The sequence below is a fragment of the Typopeltis vanoorti genome, chromosome 6 (genome assembly GCF_054136105.1).
Source record: "Typopeltis vanoorti isolate ZY-2024b chromosome 6, IOZ_Tvanoo_1.0, whole genome shotgun sequence".
In the NCBI taxonomy this organism is placed as follows: domain Eukaryota; kingdom Metazoa; phylum Arthropoda; class Arachnida; order Uropygi; family Thelyphonidae; genus Typopeltis; species Typopeltis vanoorti.
Genome location: NC_143554.1, coordinates 4,635,234 through 4,650,522, shown reverse-complemented (window position 1 = coordinate 4,650,522; position 15,289 = coordinate 4,635,234). Strand labels below are relative to the sequence as shown.

The window sequence follows — 15,289 nt, the reverse complement described above, 5'->3', positions numbered from 1 at the left end:
ATCACAATAAAGTAAACACCTTAAATATCCTGGTGTTTACTAGATTTGATGCAACTGTGACATACCATACTTTGGCCAAACAGAGAAATCGATCGAGTTACGCATCGAAGAACATAAGAGAGACGTCCTTTCTTTTAGGGTTACACGGTGATCAGCATTCATTTTTAAAATTTTATGGAATTTACAACCGTGTTAAAAAAACTTTTTTTATTATCCCGACATTTAGATCTTCACATCAAGATCATCACCTGGAGCATACATAAATATACAAGACAAGCTGAGTTACATCATTAACTGTAAGCTAGAGAAACAATGATTTGATCATGTTATTCTACTGGCATGACCTCTGGTGAAAAAAATAAATAGATAAAAAATTACATCAAGCTAAATTCTATTTTACAATGACAGGAATAAACATTCTTTTGGATGGTTTTCTTTCAGAAACAATTGGTGTCCTATTTTTAGTATTACAATTCTTATTTTTGATTTACAATACTAGATTTTCTACAGTCTTGTTTATGGTTGTTCTTGGTGAGGAAGGTCGAATATATACCTTCCATATGTTTGGGATTTTTAGACCATCATTGTTGTTCAGATTGGGGTGGTTGATAATAATCTCACAGGCTTCCTTGAATTTCTGTTCATACCATGTTCTAGTGTGATGTAGACAACTGGTGGTTTTCCAGTCAATTCTGTGTAAGGTATTCACAGGGCATGATCAGAAAGGCCAGCTTCACCATAATTATTATATTTAATGTGTCGTTTATGTTCTTTTTGTCTAATAGGAATAGTGATCTCCTGTTTCTCCTATATATGGTATGTTGCAAGTACAATAAATCCGGTATACTCCAGGGTGAGCTAGTGGAGGGAGTGGGTCTTTGGATGAGTTGAGTAAGCTTTTTAATTTTGCAGGAGGTTTAAAGGTGGCTTTGAGGTTGTACTTTTGTAGTACTCTGTTTATCTTGTCTGATATTCCTTTAATGTAGAGAATGGTTATAGTTTTACTGTAGTCTGGTTTGTCTTTGTTTTTTATTGTGGTTTTGTAGAGAATTTTGTTAATAGTGTTTTGGCTGTATCCGTTTTTTTTGTAAGTTATTACTGATAATGTTAAATTCATCTTTCAGTGCCTGTTCACTGGAACAGATCGTCTGAGCTCTGTTTTTTAGCGTGTCGATGACACCTAGTTTTTGTGTTGGGTGGTGGTGGTAGGAGTTTACGTGTATATATTGTCCCGTATGTGTCGGTTTTCGGTAAACAGTGAAAGAAAGATTGCCCAAGGGAAGACGTGTGACAAGTGTATCTAGAAACAGAAGAGTGTCGAGTTTTTCAATTTCAATTGTGAACTATATGCGTTTGTGTTATTTGTTTAGGTGGTTAAGGAATGTGTCTAATGTCTGGCAGCCATTGGACCAGATCGCAAAAACATTGTCAATGATTTAAGCCAGACTTTGGGTTTTAGAGGGGAGGAATCTAGGGCAAGTTGCTCAAAATGTTCCATGCAAAAGAAGGGAGTTTGCTGCAACTCTCAATACACACCAAAAATTATTCCAAAAAGTCAAAAAGACATATAGGGAAATAAATTAAAACACTGTGTTTATTTTTGAAGTAAAACTTTAATTTCAACATTCTAAAATATTATTTTTCTTGCTTTTCTGTTAGCAGAATTGTCAATTACATTGCCGAAGTCTATTTCATAGTAACTTAGGTAATTCTTAATCAATTTTATTTAGAAAAACTCCTCTCACAATTAGCAACACTTATAGCAATTGTGAGGAAAATTCGCAGTGGTATTACAATATTTGGGAATGAGTTCTCAAGACTGTATTTTAGAATTAACTGCAAAAGTTCAAAAAGGTTCAAAGTGTCGCCCGGGGCGGACCGTCCCCCTCCGCCCCTCTCTAGCTATGCCTCTGCAGATATACCTTGTAAAATACTATTTAATATGGATGCTTTTACTTCAATAGTGACCTGGTAATTCGTTTCCTTACACCCTGTATCCAAAAAGAAACCGAACTTTTCGAAAATAGAAGAAACAAGTAACATCACCTGTTGTATCTTTTTGTTGTTGAAAGCGGCAACCTTCATTAGTGTTGTGTCAAATGTTTATGACATTTGTTTCATTAGAAGCCGAGTTATAGTGCCAAGAGTGACAGTGTGTTTTGACTAACGGTTGGAAAATGGGTTTCAAACAGAGAGCTGCAACTGACTTTTGTGTTAAACTTGGTAAAAGTTTTACTGAAACGCATGAAATGCTTCAAAAAGCATACAGTGATGAATGCTTATCCCATACTCAAGTTTATGAGTGGTTGAAGCGATTTCAAAGTGGTCGGGAGACGCTTGAGGACGATGAAAAGCCGGGCCGTCCAAAAACTGGACTGAGCAAAGTTAACATCCAAAAAAGTGCTCGATTTCATCAAAGAAAACTCGAAATCGTTCATGAGATTGATGGAAGATGAATTGGGGATTCCAAAATCAACTGTGCACAACATTTTGACCGAGGTTTGGGCCTTCATAAATTGAATTCACAATTTGTTCCCCACGAGTTGACCAAAGACCAAAAAATGTATCAAATTGAACCTCTTGTAAGGACTCAAACTTCCTTGAAACGATCGTTACTGGTGATGAAATGTGATGTTTTAAGTATGAGCCCGAAACAAAGCAGCAGAGCGGAGACCACCAGAAGAGGGACATCCAAAAAAAAGTCGCTTGGAGAAGTCAAAAGTAAAAACAATGCTGATTTGTTTCTACGATTCCAAGGGCATTATCCACAAAGAATTCATTTCACCTGGCCAAACGGTCAATGGTGAGGTTTTTCTCAAAGTTTTGAAGCGATTGATACCGAGAATTTGTCATGTACGGCTTGAATATTGTGATGCAGGCAGCTGGTCACTTTTGATGATAATGCATCATCTCATCGTTCGAAAATTGTGAGACAGTTTTTGAGCAAAAACCAAGTTTGTGTGTTGGATCATTTGCCATATTCACTTGATTTAGCACCCTGTGACTTCTTTCTACTTCCCTGAATTAATTGCTGATGAAAGGAAAGCGATACGACACCATTGAAAACGTTCAAGTAGCAGTAACCACGACCCTCAACAGTATCCCAAAAACTGATATAAAAAAACTCATTTAACGAATTAATTGACCATGCCAAACGTTGTATCAAAGCTGAGGGAGAGTATATTGATTGAAATAAATGATTTTAATAATTATAACTGGCCTGTGTTTTATTTTCTATCAAAAGTTTGGTTTCTTTTTGGACAGAAGGTACAATGTTAAAAGGAATTTTTAAGGCAGGAGATTAAAGCTGTTCAGAAATTGCCTTTTACTGTAGACTTTAGCAATTTTGGTGTAAAGTTATCTCATGAGGTGTTAATTTCTCCTTCCATATCCAGTAATAGTTTTGATATTTTGCTTGGAGAAGAGTTCTTATCATTGTACTGCTATAGTTGCTGCTATGAATCAGGTACTTGGACTTCGTTAGGAGTAGAATATCAAAAGTCCTCATATTCTGCTACAATTTCTCAAGTTCTGATTCATTGATCCCTGAGATTTGTTTTTTTGAAGTAGAGAACAAGGAATCTTCTTCAGAATTTTTAAGTGAGGATTTGTTACATAAAATTATTACAGGAATAACATCAGAGGATGATAAGATGAAGGTGACAAAATGTATGACTACTTTGCAAAAGAAGTTTGGTGACTTTTTCAGAAGTAATAGTGAGACTGTCTTAGACTAATGTTGTAGAGCATTCAGTCACAGTTAAGTCTGAAAAGCAGTCTATGCTAAGCAGTATCAAACACCTCTTAGATATGCAGACAGACTGAAGAATTTGTTACAACAGCATCTAGAAGTAGGAATTGTACAACTCTCAGTATCTTTATGAAATTTTTCATATTTAGTCTTAGAGAAGCCAAATGATGTCTTAGGTTTGTCCTTGACCTAAGGGTAGTAAATAAGGCTACAGAACCTATTAACTACCATCTTCATAACATAGAATAGTGTTTGGCTCATTTAGGTGGTGCCAACATATTTTCAAGCTTGATCTTAATAGTGCCTTCTGTCAAATATCTTGGGACCACTTCCGAGTGGCAAAAGCTCTAGCTACACCATTGTATACATACAACAAAGCCTTTTAACTATACAGTCATCCCTCGACTTATGTCCGTTCAAGTTGTGTCCTTTTGAAGATACGTCCGTGATCCCATAAGGGAATAAATAACATTTTCGAACTTTCTTACTTTCGAATAAGATGCAACCGAGCATAAGGTAAAGCATGCAGTGGCAAACAGCATTTTCAGCAGCAACCTCCTTCGGCAGTTGGCATGTCTTCGACCATTCCTCTGTTGATTTTGTGTTTGAGAAATGGGTTATTTGTGTACTTATCGTTAAATATTTTGCGATAATTTGTGCAACATCGCCCCAGCATGCCCAATTAAAATGCTTAGTGAAGAATCACAGAAAAAGAGGCGAGCAATTGATCTTGAAACACAGTTGCAAGTTATAAAGCAACGTGAAGCTGGTAAGCCCATCAATGTGATTGCACATGACTGCGCTCATTCTACAGTGACAACCATTTTGAAAAATAAGGATAAAATCGTCGAGGCTGGGAAAGGATCTGATCTGCTTCCATTAAATTGACGAGAGTGACGAAGCAAAGACAAGGTTCTATTCGTGATATGAAGAAGCACCTTGCATCATGCATAGAGGACCTGAACCAAAAGCGATTGCCCCTTAGCACTGTGACCATAACTGCTAAGGCACTAAGTCTCTTCAACATGTTGAAGGAGAAAGCAGGGCCCGATTATGACTACAAATTCAACGCTTTTTCTGGTTAGTTCATGAGATTCAAGCAGCATTTTGCACTCATAATGTGAAAATGTATGGAAATCTGTAAGTGCTTAGAAGGGTGCCAAGGAGTTTGTGGAAAAATTGGATAAAATTATTACGGAGGAAAATTATTTGCCCAGCAAATATTTAATATGGATGGTTTAAGTCAATAGAGAGTACAATTTAGTCAGCCAAATCCCAAAATGCCAGCCTATTCACATTCATTTAGTATCTAGTAGATGCAAGGGGTTCACCACATGAAGGTGAGGATTGAACATTAGGTCGTGAGCCCTAGTCCATTCACTGCATTCCTGAAAGGTGATGTAGACGTCTCCTCCCAGTTATCTGCATTTGATCTTTAAGTGACCACATGCCAATCATTAGTGATATAATATTTAATGATTAAGCTCAACATTGTTTACCTGTGGAAAATCAATATGATATTGATCCATTTTATGAACCAACTTATTCAGCAAGCGTTTCATTTAATATGTCAACCTAACTTGAGCAGCTGTCTCCATAATCTGAATTTGTCAAATTGGTTGCAATCTCACAATGCATTTATATAAATGAATCATCTGACAATATGAACATTGAAAAACATAACTGGCATAACAAATATTCTTGCCATATCTGCAGAAACTAGAAAATCATCATATGTCTTGGAATACAACTTGATTATACAAAAAGTAACTTTTCCTGTGAATGGAAAAATTAAGTTTGGGAAAGTCATTATCAAAGAAGCAAGTCACCTAAACAAACACTGATTCATGACAAATCCCTGTAAATTCAGAAACTAGCACATTAAAACTAAAATTTCAAAATAAATATGCATATGGTAAATCACTTAACTGAAATGCAGATAGAACATATACTTACACCTTCCGCAGCATCAACAAAAAGAACAATACCATCACATAATCTAATAGCTGCTGTCACTTCATCTGAAAAGTTTACGTGTCCTAATAAGGGAAAACAAGGATTTTTAAGATACACAGCTCTAGGTAGAGGAAAAACTGGACACTTTCAGAATTCAAACAGATTTTCCAACAATTAAAAACATCATACTTATTTTTTGTTGCTGAAATATAGCATATTAAATTTTTTATCAATAATCTTAATAAAATGATTTTTTAAAATTAATAATGTCAGGAATACATATCCATACTTGAAGTAAAAAAGCCATCAAAGGCTTGAAATGTGGAAAGGCAGATGATATTCGACCAGAAATGCTGAAATATGGTAATATAAAAGTCTTACATTGGCTGCACTGCATAGTTCAGAAAGGCTGGACTGAGGGACGAATTCCCAATGATTGGAGTAGAGTGCTAATAGTACCCATATATAAAAAGGGAAATAAAACTGAATGTGAGAATTATTGAGAAACGGTTGAGAAGAATTGTGGAATAAAAGCTTGATGAAGAAGAAGCTGGATTCATGCCAAATAGAAACTATCAGGATCAGATCTTCACTTTACGACAAATAGTTGAGAAAGCATGGGAATATAACAAAGATCTGTATTTAAGTTTTGTCGATCTGGAAAAGGCATATGACAAGGTACCAAGAGAGAAGCTATTCAATACGCTGCAGTTATATGGAGTCAATGGGGCATTATATCAAGCAATACTTAGTCTGTATTTGAGTTATAAGTCGGCAGTTAGAATTCAAGGAAGTACAGGAAGATGGTTTAATGTTAAATCTGGTCTCAGACAAGGATGTACATTATCCCCTCTGTTATTCATTATCTATATGGATCACATTATGAAGGAAAGTGGTATTAAGCCTGATATCAAAATTGAAGATTAATTGAAGAAAATTAATGTCAGCTCTTTGCTTTATGTGGATGATGTTATACTTCTAAATAAATCCACTACAAGTCTGCAAGATTCCCTGACTAAATTGAATAACTGTTGTAATAGATATGGTATTGAAGGTCAGCATTAAAAAGACAAAGATAATGAAAATAGGTAGAATCATTGAAAATGTCAACTGTGTTTTGAACGGAGAACCTGTGGAACAAGTAAAACTATTCACTACTTAGACCAAACTTTTAGTGAAGATGGTAAATTAAATATGGAAATAGACAACAGAATCAACAAAGCTGGTATGGTAGGAAGTCAACTGAATAAATACATATGGAATAAGAGAGAAATTAGTCGAAACACTAAATTAGCTGTATACAAGACAGTGTTCAAACCAGTTTTAACTTATTGTTGTTTATTATTTTAACGGTATAATAGAACACAGAAACTAAGTAAATAATTAATTTATTAACTTAATGCTGATATTTCGCTGATGTTATAACCAGCATCTTCAGAGCACAAAAACACTGTTTGTCACAATACGCGAGACTATAACAACATGGTGTACTTGAACAAAATTGTAGCAGCAACACAAAGACTAGAGTCATGATTTTAGTGCCCTCTATCTGGGGGGAAAAAAAAAAAAAAAAAGAAGGCTATCATATATTACTAGAGTCCTAGAAAAGTGCTAGTTTTTTCCTCTTAACAGGACTGTCTCCCAGATCTTCGGCAAGTTAATACAGCCATATTTGTTGAGATTTGGAGTGTGTTTTAGGGCTTCTGTCGCCTCTAAGAACAATCTCTCTGATTTATATGGGTTTCTGTGTAGTACTTTTGTGTTTTTCCAGTTGATCCTGTGTGCAGGGGTATCCAGAGCATGGTCTGCTAGGCCCGACTTCCCATAATGATAATTCCGGACATATCTTTTATGTTCGTTGATGCGGATGTTCACAGTTCTTCCTCTTTGACCGTAGTAGGCTTGATTGCATGAGCAGGGTATTTGGTAGACTCCTGGATGTGATAAAGGAGGAATGCTGTCCTTGGGTGAGCGGATGAGGGTGGCTAATTTGCTACATGGTCTGAATGTAGTGCGTAGTTTATGTTTATTGAGAATTCTTGAGATCTTTTCAGATGTGCCTTTAATGTAAGGGATGGTGACTGTTTTGTTGTAGTTCTCTGTGGTGGATGGTGGGCGGGGTTTCTTAGGAGTGTTTAGTATTTTGTTTATTTTATGTGGATTGTAGCCGTTGGCCAAGAAGGTGTGGCGTAAGTGAGTCAGTTCAGCAGTAAGAGCCTTGTCATTGGAACAGATTGCTCTCGCTCTATGGGTTAGCGTTTTTAATATGCCATATTGTTGAGAAGGATGATGGTGTGATTGTTTGTGTAAGTATCTGCCTGTATGTGTGGGTTTTCTAAAAACTGAAAATGATAAGGAACCATCTGGGAGGCGTGTGATGAGTGTATCCAGGAAGGGCAGACAGTTGTTGGCTTCCAGTTCCATCGTAAAGTGGATTTTTGGATGTTGGCTATTTAAATGTGCTAAGAATGTTTTCAATGTCTCTGGGCCATGTGGCCAAATAGCAAGCACATCATCAACATAGCGTAGCCAAAGTGTTGGTTTGAGAGTAGCTGTATTGATTGCTTGTTTTTCCAGGTGTTCTATGTAAAAGATGGCTAGGATGGGGGGGAAGGGGGGGGCCATGGCTGTCCCATCTATTTGTTTGTATATTTTCCCTTTCCATGTGAAATATCCTGCATGTATTGTGAATTTGAATAGTTCAAATATATCAGGTGGGAAGTGTGACTTCAGTAGATTGAGGGTTTCTATTAGTGGTACATTTGTGAACAGTGAAGTGATGTCAAAGCTTACTATGAAGTCTGAGCTTTTTAGGGTAAGGTGTTGTAAGATGCTTTTTAGGTGTGCTGAATTTTTGACAAAGGAGGGAGAATTGTTTGTGAGAGTGGCTAGTAGCTTCGCTAAATGTCTAGCCAGTTTGTATGTGGGACTATTTATACTGTCCACAATTGGGCGTAGGGGTGTGCCTTGCTTGTGAATTTTTGGTGCTCCATAGATCCTCGGTGTTTTAACATGGAAGGGTTTGAGTTTGTTAACCGTGTCTTTGGGCCAGGAAGTGACTTTTTTCAATAATTTTCGTGCCTTATTCTTTTGTGTGTTGGTGGGATTGCGATCTATAATTTTGTATGTTGACTGATCTTGTAATAGTGTGTGCATTTTGTTTTCATATTCAGTTGTGTCCATCACCATGGTTGCATTTCCTTTGTCTGCTTTTGTTATGGTAATCTGGCTGTTGTTGTGTAGTTCTTTTATAGCAATGACTTCCTTATGTGGGATATTATTTTTGGGAGGCTTGGACTTGATTAGGATGTTGGCCACATCTAAACATATGTTGTTAGCTATTGTTGGAGGCAGGTCGTATATTCCTCGTTCGATGGACGCCATTATTTCGGCTTTTGGAACTTGCTTGGGAGTTATGGCAAAGTTGTGCCCTCGACTTAAAGCACTCGTGGCTTCTTTGCTTAAGGTGAGTGACGATAGATTCACGACGACGAGGTCTTGTTGTAATTGCGGTCGTTGTATGGTGTTCCGTTCTTGGAGATTTTCAAACTTATTTTGGTGCTGGTTTTTGACTCTGTCGAATTCTTTTTTTGCCGTTGCGTCGGTGATGTTATCTAGGATCTGCCAAAGTTCCGTATTTAGAATATTATGCAGTGAATATCATAATGTGTTGCTGGTTGAATTTGATTTTGCTAATTTCAGACGAGTGGCGTTAATCTGTTCACGTAAAAGCGCTACACTCGCTCGTTTGTAGATGCGTTGGGCTTTGGCAGAGTGGAACTTGTTTTTGATTTTAAAACAGTTCGGTATTAATTTGGTGTCTCGGCACCTCTTTAAGAAGGCTAACCTGTTTAGTTGTCGTGCCAATTTCAACTTCCACTTACCATATTGTCGTGTCTTGAGAACGATATCGTCTCCGTGAAGAATCCTTAAACGTGTGGACAGACTTATGTGTTTGTCGAACATGTTGTTTATTATTTTAACGGTATAATAGAACACAGAAACTAAGTAAATAATTAATTTATTAACTTAATGCTGATATTTCGCTGGTGTTATAACCAGCATCTTCAGAGCACAAAAACACTGTTTGTCACAACACGCGAGACTATAACAACATGGTGTACCTAAAGAAAATTGTAGCAGCAACACAAAGACTAGAGTCCTGATTTTGGCGCCCTCTATCTGGAAAAAAAAAAAAAAAAAAAAAAAAAAAAAAAAAAAAAAAGCTATCATATATTACTAGAGTCCTAGAAAAGTGCTAGTTTTTTTCTCTTAACATGACTGTCTCCCAGATCTTCGGCAAGTTAATACAGCCATATTTGTTGAGATTTGGAGTGTGTTTTAGGGCTTCTGTCGCCTCTAAGAACAATCTCTCTGATTTATACGGGTTTCTGTGTAGTACTTAATGCCTGATATTTCGCTGGTTATAACACCAGCGAAATATCAGCATTAAGTTAATAAATTAATTATTTACTTAGTTTCTGTGTTCTATTATACCGTTAAAATAATAAACAACATGTTCGACGAACACATAAGTCTGTCCACACAGTTTTAACTTAGGATCTCAGAGCTGGGTCAGAAGTAAAACACTTGACCAAAAACTAAAGACCGCAGATATGAGAGTCCTGAAAAAGATTATAGGCGTGAACAGATGGCATCAATGGCAATATCATATTAAAAACGAGGATATTAGGAAAGAACTTGACATTGTCAACGTCCAGGAATGCGTTAGCAGAGCTAATCTCATATGGTATGGTCACTTAAACAGAACGGGTGAGGAAAGATAAGCAAAACAAGTGTTCTCTGCCAGATTGGCAGGAAAACAACCCAGAGGAAGACCAAGATATTGGTGGATTGATACGGTACCAAGTGCCTTAGACGATAGAAATATAAGATCTGATAATGTTGGAGTCTTGACAAGTGACCGACTGATTTGGAGAAAAAATTGTAGATAGGAAGTTGGTAACGATGCAAATTTTTCATGTAGTACTATCATATCCTGTACACCCCTTGAGGGTACATGTCAGGAATTTGATGATGATGAGTTATTCAATTTAGTCAGTGAATCTTGCAGACCTGCATTACATTTATTTAGAAACAGACCATCAGAAATTTTTATATTAGGTTTAATACCAATTTCCTTCATAATGGGATCCATATAGATAATGAATAACAGAAGGAATAAAAATAATGTACATCCTTGTCTCAAACTTGATTTAACATCAAACCATCTTCCTGTACCTCCTTCAATTCTAACTGCTGACTTACAGCTCAAATAAATACTACGTATTGCTTGATATAGTGACCCATTTACACCATATAAATGTAGTGTTTTGAATAGCTTTTCTCTTGGAACCTTGTCATATGCTTATTACAGATATCATCATCATCAAATAACTGGTATATACCCTCAATGGGTGTTACAGGATATGATAGTACTACATCAAAAATTTACATCATTACTAACTTCCTATCTGCAATTTTCCTCCAAATCAGTCTGATACTGTAAAGACTCCAATATTATCAGATCTTATATTTGTCTTCTAAGGCACTTTTTACACTATCAATCCACCTATATCTTGGTCTTCCTCTGGGTCTTTTTTTTTTCTGTCAACTTGGAAGAGAACACTTATTTTGCTAATCTTTCCTCTCCCATTTTTAAGTGAACATACCACCTGAGATTAGCTCTGCTAATTCATTCCTGGATGCTGACAATGTCAAGTTCTATCCTAATATCCTCGTTTTTAATATGATATTGCCATTGACATCAGTATTATATATTGGCATCAGTTCATGCCCCTAATCTTTCTCAGGACTCTCGTAACTGCATTTTCTAGTCTTTGGACAAGTGTTTTACTTCTGAACCAGCTCTCAGATCCATAAGTTAAAATTGGTTTGAACACTGTCTTGTATACAGCTAATTTAGTGTTTTGGCTAATTTTTCTCTTATTCCATATAAATTTATTCAGTTGACTTCCTACCATAGGAGCTTTGTTGATTCTGTTGTCTATTTCCATATTTAATTTACCATCTTCACTAAAAATTGTGCCTAAGTGGCTGAAATGTTGTACTTGTTCTACAGGTTCTCTATTCGAAATGCAGCTGATATTTTCATTGTCTTTCTTTTGTTATTGCCTTCATACCAAATCTATTACAAGAGTTATTCCATTTACTCAGAGAATCTTGCAGACTTGTAGTGGATTTAATTAGAAGTATAACATCATCCACAGAAAGCAAAGAGCTGACATTAACATCTTCAATTTTGATATCAGGCTTAATACCACTTTCCTTCATAATGTGATCCATATAGATAATGTACATCCTGGTCTCACACCAGATTTAACATTAAACCATCTTCCTGTACTTCCTTCAATTCTAACTGCTGACTTACAACTCCGATAAAGACTAAGTATTGCTTTATAATAATGCCCCATTGGCAACATATAACTGTAGCATTTTGAATAGCTTCTCTCTTGGCACCTTGTCATGTGCCTTTTCCAGATCTACAAAACTTAAACACAGATCTTTGTTATATTCCCATGATTTCTCAACTATCTGTTGTAAAGTGAAAATCTGATCCTGACAGTCTCTATTTGGCCTGAATCCAGCTTGTTCTTCACCAAGCTTCTCTTCCACAATCCTTCGGTACCGTTTCTCAAGTATACTTGCATATATTTTACCAGGAACACTCAGTAATGAAATACCTCTGTAATTCTCACAATCAGTTTTATTTCCCTTTTAATAGATGGGTATTATAAGAGCTCTACTCCAATTCTCTGGAATTTGACCTTCTGGCGAAACCATATTAATTTCTGTTTGAATATCATCTACTCCAGCTGCCTTTCCACATATCAAGTTTTTAATGTCTTTTCTACTTCAAGTATGGATGTGTATTTCTGATAACATTCTCATCAAGTGTTTCTACCGCCGTGCTGACACTGCTTGTTTCATTTACGGATCTTTAAAAGTGATTACTCTAGACATCTAGAATATCTTTATATTCAGTTTTCAGGTCACCTTTTATATCTCTGATTCTTTTACAGTACTCTTTTCTCCATTTCTAAGCTTTTTCAATAGCCTCCAGAATATTTTGCTACCTTCCTGGTTTTATTTTCTATGTTTTTACCAGTCTTCCTATGACTTTTGTTTAGCTAGTTTTACACAGTATTTTGCTTTCTTACTTTTTCTCTGTATTCTCTAAGAGCACAGGCTGACTTAGCCAGGAACTTTCGATATGTTTCCTTGACTGCCTGTTCAATTTCCTGAGTCCACCATAGTGCTCAGATTTTTCTATCTGGCTGAATCAATCAATGCTTTCTTCATGGTTTGCCACTGAATCTCCGAGGTTTCATTCTTGTTTTCACCTCTTTCATTAAGTCTTGAATGAGGTTTGTGTATTTTAGTCTACAGTTGACCTCTGGAAGCTACTCAACTTTGATTTTTTTTAAAAATCCTTCATACATACTCTTCTTTTCAAGATGAAATTCAAATTTATCATACTCAAAACTAAATAGTGATCAATTTCTATTTCAAATCCTCTGTATACGCTTGTGTCCGGAACAAGTGACAAAATATCACTATCAACAATAACATAATATAAAGAGACTTTCTTATTTCTTGCATGTCTCTCCATGTGAATTTGTGCATAATTTTATGTTGGAACATGCTGTTAGTAATAACTAGTCAATAACCTGAACAGAAATACAGCAAGTACTTAACATTATTGTTAGCTTTGCTGTTTTCTCCAAATTTTCTCAAAATATTTCTATATACGTATGGTAACATTTCTGTATGTCTATTTGTTACTTGCTATATCTTAATTTTTTAGTAAATATTTCTATTTAAAATTCCAACTTTCACTTGTGGACACAATGAATTCTTCACACTATTTCCAGCTGATATTTCTAGATACAGATATACTGAAAACTATTTCATAAGCTACTGATAAGAAATCAGAAAAAAAAATGGGTGCTGAATGTGTTATTAATATGGATGATAAGCATTATCATTACCAGAGATCCAGGCATTGAGGGGATAACATATCACCCAAACTAGTTGTCATACCCTTTCTTTTACTCATTCACACAAGGTTCTATGATCACTTTCAAAGGTAAACCATAGTGCTTATGCACCACTCTATGAGAAAAGAATCTGGCTCCCCCCCCCCCCTCCCCTTTTTTTTTAGACTGCATTCATTCATTCTCAATTTCTATGGGTGCCCTCTTGTTCTCTTCATAAAATGAAAAGTTCCATCAACCAGTATCCTATATGACCCTTTCAGAAGTTTGCAGATCCTTATCAGATCACCCCTCTTTCTCTTGCCTGCAGTCCACAAATTCTCAATTTGTCCTCAAAGTCTACGTTCCATAATTCTGATGATCAACACTTTCCTTTGCATCCTGTCCACTTTATCTACATAATCCTGGAAATAAGGAGACTAGATTTGCACACAATGGTCCAGTGAGGTCTTATCAGGGCCTTGTAAAGATACAAAAAATGACTTCTTTATCCTTACACTGATGTTTGTTTCTGCATTGTAATTAATCTCTGAGTTATATTTGCAATCTTTGCTATATGGTCTCTGAACTTCAGTTTCCTATCTACTAAAACTCCAAGATTCCTAGCATAATCAGTTCCTTCTAGCATAATCCCACAATATAATATCTAAAACTAAATAATAAAATATTATTACATATTATATTATAATAGCCAGCTTGGTTGGCCAAATGGGTAGCATATATCTGCTCTCCAGCCAAAAGGCTGCGGGTTCAAAGCCCACTATGGGCATGGATGTTTGTGATTATCTGTGAAAATACTAGTGGTGGTGGGCAGTAGATGATGTTAATGTAGATGATGCAGTTTGCTGTAGTTGGTGGATTGAGATATATAAAAAAAAGAGATATATTTTAATTGTTCTATAAGTTTAACACTGAGAATGCAGATGATATTTTTCATACCTATTTTCAGAGTTTTTATATCTTTTTACTGCTGATTTTCATGCCAAAATTCTTATTATTTCAGAAGTTATTTACTTTAGTTAGAGTCCTGAAGGCTTGTACTTATTTAGGAATACAATACTATCTGCATAACGAAAAGGACTAAGTTCAGTAACTTTAATTTCAATATCAGGTTTAATGCTTCTTTACTTCATATGATCCATATAGATAATGAACAAAAGTGGCAATAGTACCTTGGTCTTACACCTTATTTTATATCAAACCATCTTCCTGCACCTCCTTCAATTCTAACTTCTGTATTTAAGTTATGCATCAGCAGCATTGCTGTGCAGAACAATGTCCTGTTTACCACATAAATGTAGGAATTTGAAAACTTTTTTTTTTTTCTTGTTCTGGACAACTTGCCTTTTTTGTACAAAGCCTGGTACAAATTTAAATACAGATTCTTATATTAAATTATATTGGATTATATGAAATTATCCATGGTGAAATGAAGGTCTTCATTCCCCACTATGTTCAAAATTCTAATTTTATATCTAAGTGGTGGTTTTCCAAAATGTATACTAAGGTGATCCAAGAAAAGAAAACAGCTTATTGTAAATAGCTTGAGACAAAAACTCCAGCT

General features: G+C 35.8%; 1 protein-coding gene across 1 annotated transcript in view; it reads right to left on the bottom strand.

The window, feature by feature from the left end:
• The window catches only part of LOC150105257 (116 kDa U5 small nuclear ribonucleoprotein component), a 358,330-nt gene that overhangs the window by 238,934 nt on the left and 104,107 nt on the right, over window positions 1–15,289 (bottom strand). Inside the window, exon 9 of the mRNA XM_090394018.1 lies at window positions 5,708–5,790. Within this exon, the coding sequence (XP_090250144.1) occupies window positions 5,708–5,790 (83 nt within the window). The remainder of the gene's footprint in view (window positions 1–5,707; window positions 5,791–15,289) is intronic.